Source organism: Caretta caretta, chromosome 1 (assembly GCF_965140235.1).
Source record: "Caretta caretta isolate rCarCar2 chromosome 1, rCarCar1.hap1, whole genome shotgun sequence".
NCBI classification, from domain to species: Eukaryota; Metazoa; Chordata; order Testudines; family Cheloniidae; genus Caretta; species Caretta caretta.
Window position 1 is genome coordinate 12,828,357 of NC_134206.1, and position 17,295 is coordinate 12,845,651.

At 50.7% G+C, this 17,295-nt stretch overlaps 1 protein-coding gene across 2 annotated transcripts in view; it reads right to left on the minus strand.

The window, feature by feature from the left end:
- Positions 1 to 17,295, minus strand: part of RELT (RELT TNF receptor) — an 84,510-nt gene that overhangs the window by 30,824 nt on the left and 36,391 nt on the right. For both annotated transcript variants that reach the window (XM_048839492.2, XM_048839482.2), the window contains exon 2: positions 8,884 to 8,966. In XM_048839492.2, coding sequence (XP_048695449.1) covers positions 8,884 to 8,928 — 45 coding nt within the window. In that variant the 5' untranslated portion in view covers positions 8,929 to 8,966. The remainder of the gene's footprint in view (positions 1 to 8,883; positions 8,967 to 17,295) is intronic.

A 17,295-nucleotide genomic window follows, 5' to 3' on the forward strand; every position in this document is an offset into this window, starting at 1 on the left:
AAGCCTGGGCTCACGATTTCTGGGGGGGGCTCAATCCCCAATCTAGGACAGGGGCTTGGGTGTCCCCACTCCCAGGCACTTTCTCCACACCGGCCACTTCCCTGACCCACTGATCACTAGATTAAGTTGAAACCAATTACAATTTATTAAACAGCAACTGTAAGAAAGACAGGGGGAAAAGGTCAGAGGAACAGGGGCCCTGTCCTGTGGGCATAGGGACCATCACAACCAGCTGTCTCTGGCAATGTAAGGGAAGTTCACAGCCAGCCCCTCACACGTCCCAGGCAGGGGTCAGCATCACCATGTTGCGGGACGGACACTTGACAAAAATACCGGACTTAGTGACGGCCATTGGCGGGGAGCGGGAGGGGGCTCTGAGCTGAGGCTGCGGGTTCTGAGGTGGGACCATAAATGAGGGGTTCAAGGTATGGGAGGGGGCTCTGGGATGGAGCAGAGGGTTGGAGTTCGGGGGTGTGTGTGTGTGTGTGTGTGTGTGTGTGTGTGTGTGTGTGTGTGTAAGGACTCCAGCTCGGGGTGCAGGAGGAGGCTCCAGGCTGGGCCGGGCCGGGCTTCGGAGGGTGGGAGGGGGATCATGGCTGGGGCAAGGGGGTGGGGCATGTGCGTGCGCTCTGTGCAGAGCTTACCTCAAGCAGCTCCCAGAAGCAGCGGCATGTCTCCTCTCCAGCTCCTATGTGGAGGCACGACCAGGTGGTTCTGCGTGCTGCCATGGCCGCAGGCGCCACCCCTGCAGCTCCCATTAGCTGCAGTTCCCTGCCAATGGGCTGGGAACCGCAGAGTCAGCACTTGGGGAGGGGGGGACGGAGGCATCGTTCAGAGGCACCTGGCCGCGCCTCTGCCAGCAACAGCGGGGACAGGGAGCTACCCGTGAGCGTCCCTCACGGACCTAATATTTTTTACCGTGGACTTGTGTCCGTGTATGGACACATTGCCGACCCCCGGTCCCAGGCCCTGGCTGTGCTGTACTGATACCACGGGTCAGACACCAGATCTGGTGGTGGTCATGCGCCCTCAGCTCCAGGGAGCAGGGACCCTTCTCCTGAGTACTGGTCTCCCCTTTCCCCCGTTGCGGGTCACAGCTCCCACTCAGAGTCCAGCGTGCAAGGCCTCTTGTCTGGCGACATCTACCTGCACTGGGACCTTTGCCCAGAACTGCCCTCGCTCTCCCCAGCTGCTCACAATGCTGCTGTCCTGGCTCTGGCCCAGCAGTCCCCTGCTGGAGCTCAGCCCTGGCTCCCAGTTGGCGTGGCTGGTCTGCGCTGCCCCAGCTCCTGGCTGCTCTGCCTTGTGGGCTGCTTCTCTGGCTTTGGTTGCTGCTACTCTCCCCTTAACTCTGCCCAGCCCTACTCTGCCTCAGGCAGCTCCAACTCACACGGACAACAGGCCCTCGGCTCCCACATTGGCCTGCCTGCCCGGTCAATCGGGCTGACCTGGAGCGTTGGCTTCTCCCCATTGGCCCCGGGGACTGCCAGTCTCAGGGTCCTGATTTTTCTTCATCCAGTCCCCTTTCTTTTCATAACGGGAAAGGGCCAGCCAAAACCCCCCAAACAGCCCCATCACCCTCGATCGCCACCAGGGTGCCGCCCCAAGGGTGCTCAGGCAGCATGGCAGCAATGGCACCATGCAACACCCAGAGAGACAAGGCCGGGGAGGGGATTTCTTTTATTTGACCAACTTCGGCCGGTGAGAGAGACCAAGCTCTCGAGCCAGACGGAGCTGATCCTCAGGCTGTACAACAGGACAACAGAAGCTGGTCCAGTGAAAAGACATAGCCCCACCCACTGTGTCTCTCTAACATTACTTTGGTTTTCTGCGTGACTGCGCCCCCCGCAGAATTCCTGTGCTTCCCCGCAGAAAACGGCAGGGAAGCCAAGGAAAGCTGCGCAAGGGGGGGGAGGGGAAGACGACCCTGGGCGAAGTTTTTGGGGAGCCGTCTCCCCCCAGAGGCAAGGCATGGGGGGGCACACGGGGCTATGTGCCACTCCCCCCCCCACCCCCGCATTTCCACAAGCGCAGAGCTGCCCAGCTGAAGGAGTTTGTGTCTCAGCTCCGCTGACTCTGCAGCTGGATGCTGCCTCCTGGGTCCTAGTGCCATTTGTGCTCCCTTCTGCGTGCTGGGAGCCTTCCTGTTTTCTGTGCAACAGAGTGTGCCCACGGTGGGGGTAGGTAAGGGAGGTCGGGGGGGGGGAGGCAGTGGGCATGGACAAGAAAGGGGAATAGGGGAATCATGGGGCGGGGGAGAGCGGGAGCCCAGCATGCGGCATCCTCTCAGCAGCAGCTAAGGCTCCCCCATTGAGTAGGCCCATCAAACCCTCACCCTGACAAGCCCTACCCCCTACACCTGGACCCCTCCGATGAGCCCCCAGCACCAAGCCCCATCTCCCCACACCCAGACCCCCCCATGCTGAGCCCCATTGTCCCTGCACCCAGAACCGCGCCCCCCAACGATCCCCCATGCATCCAGATCTCCCACTGAGCTGCCCACACCCAGATTGCCCCACATAGAAACCTCACCCCCCACACCAAGCCCCTCCACACTTGGATCCTGCTGGGCTGAACCTGCCCAGCCACACCTGGTGCAGAGGGGCAGGACCCCAGAGTGTTTCTGGGGCAGGCCCGGCCCTTGCACTGCGTCAGGGTCAGGTGCAGCTTCACTGCCGAGTCCCTGTACTGGGGGAGGTAGAGGCTTCAGGGTGATCTTCCACCTCTTTGCAGCCAGTGGCCTGTGCTCCCCTCTGCCACGCTCAAGCCACATTTATTCATTGACAAATAAAATTTTGCAGAATTTTAAAACATTGTGCGCATCATTTGTAGGTGCAGAATTCCCTCAGGATCACAACATCCTGGGAATGACATGGCTTCAACTTCATTGCATACAGCCTACGTAACATCCAGGGCTGATTTCACAGGCGTCACACACAGCTGGGATCGGCTCTTTGCTCCCCCCCTGCCCCCAGAGCTGGGCCTGATTCTGCTGCATAGTGGCTGGGGTCGTAGGGTTCCAGGAGGAACTTTACTAACCCCGGCAGCCTCCAGCCCCGAGAGCTGAACAGGGAGGGCCCAGCTGCTCTGACAGCTCCGATTCTGACTTGCATCCGAGCCAAAGGGCCAAAGCAATGCTCATTAGACCCAAGCATTTTGGTTGAGGTAGGTTATAAGCAGCATGTGTCACCCTGTGAGTAGGGAGCCAAGCAAGTCAGGGTGAGGGTTACTTGCCTCCCACAAGCTAATCCTTAGGCAGGCTCCTGTCCCGCTCCCTGCGGATGGGGTGTGGTAGCTACAGCCACCTCTGGGGCAGCAGAGAGGAGAAGAGCTGGAGCCAGCTGGAGTCCCTGACAGCCCTGGGGCGAGGCAGGAACAATCCCTCCACCTGCCTGCTCCTCCTCCCAGCCACAGTACCAGATAAAAGGGCTGCCAGGCAACCCCTGCACAAGCAAACAAAGCACCAAGAGAGCTTTAGGCTATTTACTGGCACAAAAGCGGGGCAGAGGCTCTTTCCGAGCCGAGCACGGTGCTGGTCACGTAGGAAACCACCGCCCAGACCTGGATCAGCAGGTGGGAGCCTTGGGACACAGCGCTCACCTAGCCTGTGCTCGTGGGCATTTGCTTGGCCCTGTGTTTCTCCAAGAGGCTGCCCTAGTCACCTGCTCTTTTCATGTTCTCCAGCCGTGTTCTCCCCCATTACCGCAGATCCAGCTCCCTGAATGCCAGTAGCGCTACGCCCAGCCGCGGCACTGGTGTAGGCAGAGAGCATTGTCCCTGGGCAAACAGCTCGCACGTTGGCAACTCTGTGCCTTCTCTGGTCAGCAGCACCTTCAGCAGGGGCACAGGGCACCAGGACAGGCACTGTTTATTAGCCCGCTGCTCACTCATTGCGTCCGCCAATAGCAGGCTTGGTGGGGACAGCTACAAGGGACAGCAAACGGCAGCCCTCCCAGATTGCCCTCAGCCCACATCGCAAACATGCTCAAGTGGTGACCATGTCCCAGGAAAGATGTCGAACAAAACTTTTTTCCTAGGGAGTTTTTTGACCAAACAAAAATAGATTCATAGATTTGTTTCAGTTCATTTCTTTGGCTTTCCTTCACCCCTTTTTTCCTTCCCTCACTCCTGTTCCATGCCCCCTTTCTTCCACTGAAGAAAAAGGAAGGAGGAAAGAAGAGGGAGGAATTCCCTCAAACTGAAGTGAAATAAATGTCTGAGTTAAAAGGGAAACTTTTGTTTCGGGGTGGGAGGGAAGTGGGAGAGAGAGGAGGTGTCAAAGGATTGCATGACAGCGTTTGAGGAAAACAATGAAACCTCTCAAAAGTTTTGGTTTTCTTCCAAAAAAGTCTTTTTTCATTGGGAAAAGAATGGATGAAAAGATTTTGGTGAGCTCCACGCTCTTTGAAGGCTGAATGTTTCACCTGTGATGTATCCACACTCTAACAAGCTAGGAACGAGGTTATATCTCTGATCTCAAAGTGGGGCCTCAGTGCACAACAGAGCTGAAATGACGAAGCCTGTATGAACTGGAAGAGGCTAAACAAAGTTGAGTTGTGAGTGTATTACACACACACAGAAAGAGTCCAGTCCCATGAAGAAGAGTTCTAAATAGAAACTGGGAGCGTATAAATAAAATGTCATAAGACTCTACAGTAAAAAGACTGAGGAATGCACATGTTGCATCATACACAGGCTAATTGGCAGATCACAAGTCAAAGAAGTGGCGTGGCTTTTACAGAGAGGCAGTGTGGTCCAGTGGATAGAGCACAGGTCTGGGGCTCAGGGAGATCTGGATTTTATTCCTGGCTCTACTACTGGGTGACCTTGGGCAAGTCACTTTGCTGCTTGATGCCTCAGTTTCCCCATCTGTAAAATGGGTGATAATGACACTGATGGCCTCTGTAAAGCATTTCGAGATCTGCTGAAGGAAAGCATTACATATGAGTTAGGTCTTTATTAATAAAGTGTTTTATAGAATTATTTCAGTTTATACAGTTTTCAGAGTAGCAGCCATGTTAGTCTGTATCTGCAAAAAGAAAAGGAGTACTTGTGGCACCTCAGAAACTAACAAATTTATGTGAGCATAAGCTTTCATGAGCTACAGCTCACTTCATCGGATGCATTCCTATTACTTCAGTGTCCAGAAGCTATGACGGGCACTTTACATCATCAGAAATTTGTTAGATAATTAACGCAGTACACATAACTGACCATTCACAAAGTACCGCCCCACCTGCCCGTAAAATTATCTATTAAGCCTTTCAACAGTCCCCTCACCTAAACTTTGCTTGCACCCAAACACCTCTGAAAAGAGAGTTAAAGGTAATGCAGAACAGAACAAAATTGGCTTTGAAGCCCTTTTTGGCTTCTTTACAAACCTCTGAAGGTGGCCTGAAAGGATTTCCATTCAGTTTCTTTGCCTGTGTTTCTTTGCTTAAAACAAAAGCAAAACAGGAAATTCAGGTCTTCTCTACTCTAGAAAACTATGGCAAGTGGAAAAACTAATTCAGTGCTAACATCTCATGAGACTGAAAGCGAAGGGCATTTTAGTCATGACGATGGTAAATGTGCTGTTGGTTACACCTACTGAATTACAAATGACTAGCAGAATCTTTGGAGAAAAGAAGTCTTTGTTAAAAATGCACCTTAATTAAAAGAATGGGTGTTCTAAGTGCTCACAGACATTCCATAAACCTCCAAGAGATCCTCCAACCAAACTAGATAAAGTGTTTTTGGTTAAAAATATATTAAACACGTAGGGGGAAGAAAACTATGCAGACTGTCAGGCCTTTTTTATCCCACATAAAGAAGCCAAAAAGGATGTAAAGCCAATTAAAAAAATAAAATTGTAATGCCCCTTTAAGTATGGGCTCTGGAACATCAAAGATACGGAGTGAATTTCCGAACTCAGAAGGCTGCAAGGAGGATGCCCTGCCAGCAACTCCCTTATATAGCTGCTCCAACTGGAGCATACTGTATTGATCACAGCTGCACGGGCAAGAGAAATGGTCTCTCGCGCATCTTGGGTACTAAGCTATAAAAGGTCAAAACCACAGCCTCTGTCTCCACCCAGCAGCTCATGAAGCAGCCAGGGAGTCATTGGGTAACAACTAATTTTGTCAGTTTGCAAAGTGCTCTGAGATCCTCACCAGGAAGGTCTTGCGGAGAGCCAGGTTAGTGTAGCCAAGGGAGGAAAGAATGGGGCAAGCCCAGATCTTCTCATCTGAACCCCTGTTCTTGGGTCGGTTCCAAAGCTGGGTGGGCCCTACTGGCCTGGTCTGAGCAGAGGTCAGGTGATTTTATAGAATGGCTACTATCTGGGCTGAGGAAATCACACCTCTGAAACCCAAACCCTAGCCCTGATCCCTGTTTTAATCCTCTGGATGCTGCCTTCTCTGGCAGCGTAACGGAGGATGGGAATAGCACGTTGCAGCAGTGAGATGGGGAACCGCATCTGTTCTTAAGTGGAGCACCCTGGGCTCTGCTGTCTGCAACATGTCCCAGCGCCGGAGGACACGGAGCAGCAAGCCACGAAACCATCCCCACCAGCAGGGCAGATTTGGGGTACCTGTTCTCTTACCACAACAGCCAGGACCAGCTACTTATCAGCCAGCGCAGCTCAGCTCTGACCTAACGCTTTGCATTTGCCCAAGGCCAACACTTCCCAGCCAGGGTAATCAGGGACAGGCAAGGGGCACAGGGCAGTCAGGAATTCCCCTCGGCACTTCCACTGCCTCCACAGGATTCTCCTTGGGGCAGCAGGCCAGCCATAACCAGGGTAATGGCCACCCCCTCCCGCCCCTCAGCAGCTCCGCAGGGCAGATGAGTCTGAGTGGAGAGGCCGGCCAATGGGACCCTACGTCCACAGCTTTTAAAGGGATCGAGTTGGAGCCGCCAGATCGATTTCTAGATATTGCAGCAAACCCGATGCCCAGCTCTGCCTCTGCATTTCTAATGGATGGGGAGATGAGCTCAGGGAGAAGGGCTCTCGGGCCAGGACAGACCTGGGAGCACAGCCTTCTGGTGCCCAGGATGGCAGCTCCCTGCTTTTCCAGGCCTCCCCTGCTGTGTATTTAAAGCAGCAAGGCAGGGGGAGGGTGTGTTTGTGTGGGGAGAGAGGGGGATTAACCCTTTGACTTCTGACACAGAATGCCTGTTATTTCCCTCTCAACCAAAACACCCCCCCTTCCCCCCACATCGCAGCCGCCCTCCTTCCGGCCCATCAGCCTGAGCACAGCGCTCTCCCACAGCACGGCTCCCGCAGCACCCAGACGGGCTGCGATAGCCAGACAAGGAGGGGCGCCCCTCGCACCAGCAGCTGCCACATGCATGCTCCTCGGCATTGCCTCCTCTCCCACCCCAGCCCCACGCACGCTCCTCGGCACTGCCTCCTCCCCAGGGTCATCCAGCTCCAGCCCCCCTAGTCCAGACCGAACCCCGCCAGCTCCTGTGCCCAGGCAGCAAATCGGGCACGGGGGTCGAGGAGGTGGTTACAGGGGACTCCACGCACACTCCCCGTAACCATGCTGCAGGGGGCTGCTTCTCTCATCTCTCTCCTTTCCAGGCCTTCCTGTCCTGCAGCATGCCTTAAAAAACCCACACTGCCAGGGGATCCATGCAATTCTCCCTCAGCACCACTGGCCCTGCACAAGCCTCCTTCCCAGCCCTGCCAGGCTTCACCATAAGGACGCAAGAGGCAGAGTCTTATTTTGGGCAGTCTCCAGGGGCAGCCAGAGCAGACTATTTTAGCCTCGTTTCTCCTGCATCCCCTCCCCCACACCCCTGCTGCTTTTCTGCAGCCAGAGGTAAAAGTCTCAGTCCTCAGATGCTCCAGTGTGACCTTTTCTAGCATTGTCCAGTATTCAGTAAGAGGAGGCTGGGGTTGGGGAGGGCATGAGGGAGGCTGAAGGCCTATTACAGAAGCACAGCCTGCTAGACCCCGACCATTCTCTCTTAGCAGAGGGTATCCAAAATAGCTTCACAGCCAGGGCAGGGAGGTCTCCACTCACGCAGGGCATCCATGCAGTCGCTTCAGAACCAGCCTTGTCAGAGCAGTCACGCGATAAGCATCAAACACTCATTTATAATCACGCTACCACAAGAGTATTGATAAGGGAACCGGGGCGTCGCGTGCCTCCAAGAGAGGCGACGGGCAGCGGGTGGGCGTGACCACAACCCCTTCGGCTCTGGGGCAGGAGCGGTGGATCTGGGGGACTTGGTATGATGCAAGCAGAGTTAGGACACTGCTGAAAAAGACCACGTGGCTAGGTTGCCCAGAGGGAGCCCAGAGGCTGGAAGGTGGCAAAGAGGAGGAGAACTCTGGGTAAAGAAGAGCTCCCTGCCCTGAGATCATACAGTCAGAAGCCCAGAGCCTGCTGTCAGATCGGCGTGGGTGGCCTCGGGTGCCTGCATACAGCCCAGTTGACTTCAGCAGGGCTCTGTGTGGTGGCAGGGGCCCGTCCGGGTGGCTTCAGGCTGGGAAAGCAGACAGCAGAGCGTGTGACACTGTGTGGGGTGCTGAGGCACATTTCAGCTTGGTTTTACTGTCACTCTTGCTTGATTGCCTGGGTTTTTAGTCTCCTCCATCGGCTTACCCCAGCCTCTTCTCCCCCTGCCCCCCGAGCCATCCGCTAACACCAGCTTCCTCTTTGCCTCTTCACCCAGCCCCACCCTGGCCAACACAAGAGCTGTCTCCCACGCAGCCTGCCTGACTCTCGGCTACAAACGACTCGCCCCCTCGCCCCCGCTCTCCACGGCCTGGGGGATACCCGTTCCCGTGCAGCCACAGCTTTACACCACTGCCCCACGCTTGTGCTCGATGGGGTGCAGCCGGCCCAGGCCGTGCAGACCAGAACGAGCGCAGGATTACATTGTACTCACTGCGAGGAAGACGACGAGCGCCCAGCAGATCAAGTTCCTCTTCATCCTGAGGGCTGACGACTGCAACGAGCCACGGAACGAACCTGATGGGACAAGGAACAGGAGGGTCACTGGCGAGTCAGCCTTCCTCTGTGGCTAGTTCAGTATCCAGCAGGACGGATGCGCCTTGGCACCCCCATTACAAACCCGGATTTGCCTCCAGCACACACAAGCCTGCTGATCCCTGCAAATTACAGGGAGCCAACAAGAAGACTTAGAAACCTGTGGTTAGTTAAAGGAAAGAAACCCACAACCAGACAGGCTTCCTCTGACAGCGCACGTCCCCTCGCCTTTGGGTCTGTGCCACGCAGCAGAGTCTGGAAGGGTTGCCGGTGATGTACGGCAGCCCTGGAACCTAAGTTGGAAAATCACCAGTGGCCACAACTATCAGCCTCAGTGGATCTGTGCCCACTTACAGCAGCAGTGCTAGATTTACAGATTGGTCCTATATTTAAAGGCTGCCTCTCTTTTCTGACATATCTGGGTAGTTACAGTTCCCCATTCTTATCAGGCCTTGTATAACAGAAAACCTCCCACATCAAAATGGGCAGGGAAGAAGAGAGACATGGCACAGAGGAAAGCTGTTCGGTTTGACAGGCAGATGCCTGGTTTTCCTTGCCAGTCCAGAAATTTCTCCTACGAAGTCTCCTGCAGGGAGAGGCTGCTTTAGAAAGCCATGTACTAAGCCTCACGTCTAGTTTCCAAAGCCGCCAGCAAGGACTTCCACACTGACTGATGTGCAAGGAGCTTGATGCAGTTAAAGCGAGCCTGGCCTTAGAACGATTTTAAAGGATGATGCATTAGACGTTAATTGTGTCTACAGAGCCCGCAATTAAATGCCCAGAGACCTGCACTTGTTTAATATGATTGATTCGGTTGTTGGTGAATCCATCTGTCAAACGCAACATTACAAGGCATTATTTCATTGCTAGCAGTACATCCTGAGCCTGCGTGTTGCTTTAGAGAGTGCTCTGGAGCATCAGGGGATTTTAGGATTGGAGCCAGGGGCAAAGTAGGCACAAGCAGGGTACAGAAGCCAGCTGGCATCATTGCAAGTGGACAACATAGGCTAGAAATACAGGGTGAAATCCTGGCCCCACTCAAAGTCAATGTGAGTTTTGCCATTGACTTCAACAGGGCCAAGATTTCACTGCATCTTGATGAGGTTTGCTTCAGAATGCTGAGCGCAGCTGACGCGCTGTGATTGGCCGCTAGCGAGGTCATATACTTCCAGCGCCTTGGAAAGATGCCTGAAGGAGAGCCATTTCCCTTATTTCACCTCTAAGTTTCACCACAGGAAAGTGACGGTGCTGCCTCTCAGTCCCATCTCAGAACGGTAACTGCACTTTCCTGGATGGTTAGAGTCACGTGGCTTTCGACCTCTCGCTTTAGAGCATTAGCTCAGCCTCTGCTACTGTCCCCAGAAATTCTGCTCATCAGGTGTTTACTCCTCAACCGTTCTGAATTTGCAGGCAGGCTTGGCAGAGGCTAGAGACTCAGACAAGAGGGGATTGTTGCACAGAAAACTAGGTGGCACCAGCTAATGCAAGGAGACCCTCCAACCCTTAGAGGCCGGGTGTCCAGTTTGGCTTCGGCTGCATGTGACCTATTCTGATGGTCTCGTAAGCCCACCTCACAGAATGCGGAGGTCGATTTGTACCATTTAGTGAAACCCAGGAGTCAGGCAGCACGACCAACAGGGATCTCCTACCCTGGGTAAATGGTCTGCTCTCAGATTTGCACTTTATTAGTGTCACGGCAGTGCCAATAGCAATCGTGGACCCATTGTGCTGTTGAGACAATTCATACTTGGAATCGGAGAGAGTTGCCTGCCCTTATCTAGTAGAAGAATTTGGCTTCTGGGGTTGTTTCCAGCCCACACTGCTCAAGACAAGTATTTTCAGCCTCAGCACTTGATTTTAGATTTGAGGCAAGGCAGGAGTCCCAGGATGTTCACAGGAAGCACCTACTCGACCGGTTCAGAGGTCTGACTACCTTAGATGCAGCCTACAGAAGGCAGTCTCAGTTGCTTTGCTGTATATGCCACAGCTAGGCACAATCAGGGGAATTGCAAATACTGGCCAAATCCATCCTTGGTGTAACACTGGCTCCAATGAGATTACACCCCCAGCGAGGGATTTTATCTAGTCTGTCACAGAATCATAGGACTGGAAGGGACCTCGAGAGGTCATCTAGTCCAGTTCCCTGCACTCATGGCAGGACTAAGTATTATCTAGACTGTCCCTGACAGGGGTTTGTCCAACCTGCTCTTAAAAATCTGCAATGACAGAGATTCCACAACCTCCCTGGGTAATTTATTCCAGTGCTTAACCACCCTGACAGTTGTTAGGAAGTTTTTCCTAATGTCCAACCTAAACCTCCCTTCCTGCAATTTAAGCCCATTGCTTTTTGTCAGAGGTTAAGGAGGACAATTTCTCCCTCCTCCTTGTAACAACCTTTTATGTACTTGAAAAGGTATGTCCCTCCTCGGTCTTCTCTTCTCCAGACTAAACAAACCCAGTTTTCTCAATGTTCCCTCACAGGTCATGTGTTCTAGACCCCTAATCATTTTTGTTGCTCTTCTCTGGACTTTCTCAAAAATTTATCCACATCTTTCCTGAAATGTGGCACCCAGAACTGGACACAAAATATTCCAGCTGAGGCCTAATCAGCGCGGAGTAGAGCGGAAGAATTACCCCTCGTGTCATGCTTATAACACTCCTGCTAATAAACCCTAGAATGGGCTTTTTTTCTTTTTGGGCAACAGTGTTACACTGTTGACTTATTTGGCTTGTGATCCATTTTAACCTCCAGATCCCTTTCTGCAGTACTCCTTCCTGGGCAGTCATTTCCCATTTTGTAAGTGTGCAATAGATTACTCTACTTCATAGCTAACACTTTGCATTTGTCTTTATTGAATTTCATCCGATTTACTTCAGACCGTTTCTCCAGTTTGTCCAGATCATTTTGAATTATAATCCTACCCTCCAAAGCACTTGCAACCCCTCCCAGCTTGGTATTGTCCGCAAACTTTATAAGTGTACTCTCTATGCCATTATCTAAATCATTGATGAAGATATTGAACAGAACCAGAACCAATCCCTGTGGGACCGCACTCGATATGTGCTTTTAGCATGACAGTGAATCACTGATAACTATTCTCTGGGAACAGTTTTCCAACCAGTTTTGCACCCACCTTATAGTAGCTCCATCTAGGTTGCATTTCCCTAGCTTGTTTATGAGAAGATCATGTGAAACAGTATCAAAAGCTTTAGTAAAGTCAAGATTACCACATCTACTGCTTCCCCCCCATCCACAAGGCTTGTTACCCTGTCAAAGAAAGCTATCAGGTTGATTTGACACTTGACAAAGTTGTTCTTGACAAATCCATGCTGACTGTTACTTATCACCTTATTATCTTCTAGGTGTTTGCAGACTGATTGCTTAACTATCTTTCCACATACTTAAGTTAAGCTGACTGGTCTGTAATAATCCCGGGGTTGCCCTTATTTCCCTTTCTATAGATGAGCACTATATTTCTCCTTTTCTAGTCCTCTAGAATCTCTCCCGTCTTTCATGACTTTTCAAAGCCAATTGCTAATGGCTCATACCACCTCAGTCAGCAACTTGAGTATTCTAGCATGCATTTCGTCAGGCCCTGGTCACTTGAAGACATCTAAACTTGTCTAAGTAATTTTTAACTTGCTCTTCCCCTGTTTTAGCCTCTGATCCTACCTTGTTATCACTGGCGTTCACAGTGCTTGGACGTCCAAGCACTACTAACCTTTTTAAACTGAAACTGAAACAAAAAAAGAGTCATTTAACATTTCTGCCATTTCCAATACTTTGTTATTGTGTCCGTCCCCCCCGGCCCTGAGTAATGGGCCCACCCTGCCCTTGGTCTTCCTTTCTAACATATTTATAGAATGTTGTCTTGTTACCCGTTATGTCTCTAGCTAGTTTAATCTCGTATGTGCCTTGGCCTTTCTAATTTTGTCCCTACATACACATGTTTGTTTATATTCATCCTTGGAAACTAGGTCAAATTACAACTTTTTGAATGACAGGTTTTAGAGTAGCAGCCATGTTAGTCTGTATTCTCAAAAAGAAAACGAGTACTAATGGCACCTTAGAGACTAACCAGTTTATAGATTTCCACTCCATACGGCTAAATGCAGTGCCTAGTCTCTAAGGTGCCACTAGTACTCCTTTTCTTTTAACTTTTTGATGGACTCTTTTGAGTTTCAGATCATTGAAAAATCTCCTGGTTAAGCCAGGATGGTCTCTTGCCATACTTCCTATCTTTTGTATGCGGTGGGATAGTTTGCTCTTGTTCCCTTAATAAGGTCTCTGAAAAACTGCCAACTGTCTATTGTTTTTCCTCTTAGACTTGCTTCCCATGGGATCTTTCCTACCAACTCCCCGAGTTTGCTAAAGTCTGCCTTCTTGAAATCCATTGTCTTTATTGTGCTGTTTTCTCTCCTACCACTCCTTAGAATCATGCACTCTACCTAGGCGTCAGGCCTAGATTTAAAGCATCCTGCTTGTGTGACTTTAAACGAAGCCCGGAGTGTTTCCTGAAGCCATGCTTCCTGAGATTGAACAGCATGAGGTTATGGCAAATCTAATTAAATAGAAAGCTGACTTTATCTGCCACCTAAGCAATTGTACACCGCTACACAGTATGACTCAGGGGCTGGTGCCTGAAGCAGAATGAAAGCACTTTACTGTATATGACTGCATCATGGCCATATTACAATAGAGCGCTTTGATTTTCCTCATCAGTCCTTTTGGGAAGGGAAAAGGGAACGAGGTCAAGAAAGTGAGAACCGCCCAATACAAGTTGACCTCAATAGACACATTATAGCAGGAACAGCCAAATTTACTGACCTCCGAACCGCACACAATAATCTTCAGCAGTTTGAGAGCACAGCCTGCCCTGTGGGGTGGCGCCCGCCGGGGCGTGGGCCTTCTGCCCTGATGCCCCTTCCCCCTCTGCTAGGCTAAAGCCCCTAGTCCTGCCACCATCTTGCCACCGGGCAGAAGCCCCACATTCCCCCTGCCCAGTCTTGTAAGGTGGAGAATGGTGGGGGGGGGGCAAGCAGGGGGGAGGCTCCGGGAGCTGCACTTTAACTGTACAAGAGCCGCAGGCGGCTCACAAGCCACAGTTCAGCCACAACTGCATTATAGGTGGTTCTCAAATACTTATTAACAACTAGGAGTCTGGTGGCACCTTAAAGACTAACAGATTTATTTGGGCATAAGCTTTCGTGGGTAAAACACCACTTGCATCTGAAGAAGTGGTGTTTGTTTTACCCACGAAAGCTTATGCCCAAATAAATCTGTTAGTCTTTAAGGTGCCACCAGACTCCTAGTTGCTTTTGTGGATACAGATTAACACGGCTGCCCCCTGATACTTGACATTACTTATTGTCACCTTATTTGTTCTTTTTCCTTTAAAGGCAATATAATCCCAGAGAACTGTGCTGACCTACCGTGACGAAGTGGGAATTTTCTTAATGTTTTCTCTGAATACTGTGTGTGTCTCAGTTTCCCCTATGTATCACTCAAGCATCTAGGTGGTGGGATAAGGGTGTGTGATTGTTGCAGGGACCCCTAGAGGGCAGGTGTGACTGCCGACTGTGGCCAGAGAATGACAGACACTCTGATGCCCAAATAAATCTGTTAGTCTCTAAGGTGCCACAAGTACTCCTGGTTCTTTTTATACTGTAGCCTGGCGACTGATGGCCAGGCCCCCTCCTCTGCAAGAAGCAGCCAGAAGTGTTGGAGAACAAAGCGAAAGGAAAGAGACAAAGGATGGACGCACAAGGGGGGGGGGCATAACTAAGGCCAGGCAGCTGGAAGTGAGTCAGTCTGCTGGTTTGGGACTCAGGCCCCCCCCGGGCCCTGAGCTCTGGATGCCCCCCTCCTTGAAGATGGACTTTCCTAAAACTTCCTGATTTCTGTGCGAACACTATCTGTTCTACGCTGGGTTCCTCTCGACTAATAAACCTACTGTTTTACAAAGCTAGCTAAGAGTCTGCTGACTGCAAAGTTGGGGTGCATGGCTCTTTGGGGACATGCAAGGCTTCCCCAGGCGTCCCATCCAGGTAGATGGGAGCCCACGGTGTGAACAGGGGTGCTGCATGCTCCGGAGGTGGACCCAGGAAGGGCCAAAGCTAAGCAGGCTTCTCGCTCTAGTGAAAGTGTGCCCTGAGCAGGGAACCACACTGGACCAGAGGCCTGGCTGAGCTTCACTCAGAGCAATACCAGAGCACCAGACTGACACACCTCATCTCTAAAGCAGAGTTGTGAAAGGACTGAACAGGAAGCAATTAGGGTTTTTGACTGTGAAAGAAAACCCACAAACCAGTTTCACCTCAATCTGGTGACGAGGTAAGTTTAGGGAGAGTGTGCTTGTGAATGGATCCCTCAACATGCTCTAGGCATCTGAACTTCACCAGCACCGTTAAGCACAAAAGGCTTGTTTTGTTTATGGAAGTGTATCTAGCAGACAGAGCAAGGCCGTGCAAGTAGAAGTGCCAGGTTCTATTCCCAGAATTGCCACCGTCTCACAGATTAGCTTTACACACTCAGTTACCATTGGTTGAAACAAAACGTCACAGGAAAAATTATAATATTTTTCAAAACTGCTCACAAAAAATGTTTATTCAACTAAAACCAGATGCTGAAAGAGAACAGTTTGTGAAAAAGAGATCGGTGTGTGTTTGAAAACCAATCTTTTAAAACTGAAAATGAGACTCAAAACATGAAATGTTTTTTCACTGAAAATGGAGGGAGGGGGGAAAATAGGTTTTCCCCCCCAACATACATTTAAAAAAATCCTACAATAAAAAATTCACCAAAAAATTTTTTTTAGTCTGTAAAGCTATTTTTCTATCAACAAAAAGTTGTTTTGATCAAGAAATTTCAACCATCTCTCGAAATCCTACTTCCGTATTGCCACAGTGCCATTCCCCATGAAGTCTGTAAGACGAGAGCACCCCATTGGGATTGCGGAATTTGGCTCTGAATAACTTTGTTACGCTCCAATGACAGACATGGAATGCAAGAGCCAAAGAGTAATGAAGAGATTAGTGACCAATGATCGCTTTCACAGAAACAGTCAGCTAAAGGCTCTCAGTTACACCCATGCAACATCCGCCGAAGTGCATGCTTTTGGCTGAAGGCAGAATTTAACATTAAATGTGTCATCAGGCTTCGTGGTTCATTAGGAGTTGCTCATGTGTGTATGGGAAGCACATGAGGAGAAAAAGCAGAGGAATGAGTCCATTCCTGCAAAGAACTATGTATCAGCCATTGCCAGCAGCAAGATACTCAACGCAGCTGTCCCATTCATCACCCGCCCCCCTCCCAAAAAAAAAGTTTAAAGCAGTTACTCATAGAGAGGAGACTAAAGCTCACATATCTTTAGATTCCAGCTACTCCAGCTCAAATGTGCCCTGCTTGCAAGTAGATTCATAGACTCCCCAGCCCGAAAGGGCCCTTGTGATCATCTAGTCTGACCTCCTCTGTAACACAGGCCAGAGAACTCACCTCCCCCCTCCAAATAATATAGTATTTCCCCCTCTTTCTGCTAGTGCCACAGACCCAACCTGGGACCTAAGAGCTGGGTTCTGCCCTTCTTCTGCATCAACACCTGTAACAGAGGCTGAAGGCCTTCAGAAACAGCCAGCTGGTCAACCAGGATTTTATCCAGAGATTGTGCTGCGTCTTTATGAGATTGCTTCAAAACTCTGAGCGCAGCTGAAGCTTTGAGCGTGGCTGCAGGTGAGATCACACACACTTCCAGAGCCTTGTAAAAATGACTTTGTCTAGCTGTTTCCCTTATTTCTTCTATAAATTCCATGCCAGGAAAGCAACCGTGCAGCCTCTCAGTCCTGTTTCAGGGCAATAATTGCCCTTTCCTGGATGGTTAGAATCACCCGGCTTGTGATTGTCCCCGCAGTGTTGCCAACTCTCGTGATTTTATGGCGCGTCTCACAATACAGTATTTGGTGATTTCCTCCAAGCCCCAGCTTCTGGAACTGCATGTTGAAATTTCAGCTTTCCTTAAAAAACAAAAAACAAACCACCCCACACAGCCAGGAAGCAAAGAAAAAGAACCCAAAGTTTGGTTTTTTGTTTTTGTTTTTTTTTTTTTTAAAATCAGGATTTTTCTCTTTTTTTAAAACCTGACTTATGACTTTTGAATGGCACCACCACCTATGGAAGCCCTGCTTGGAACCTCACAGCACTGTTGGGGATGTACAGGTGGGAACAGCCTCCAGCTAGCTCGGCAGGACTAACAAATATTTTTATCCTTGAGCTCAGCAAATCTGCCTCCAAAGCAGATCTGCTGAGTAAACAGAT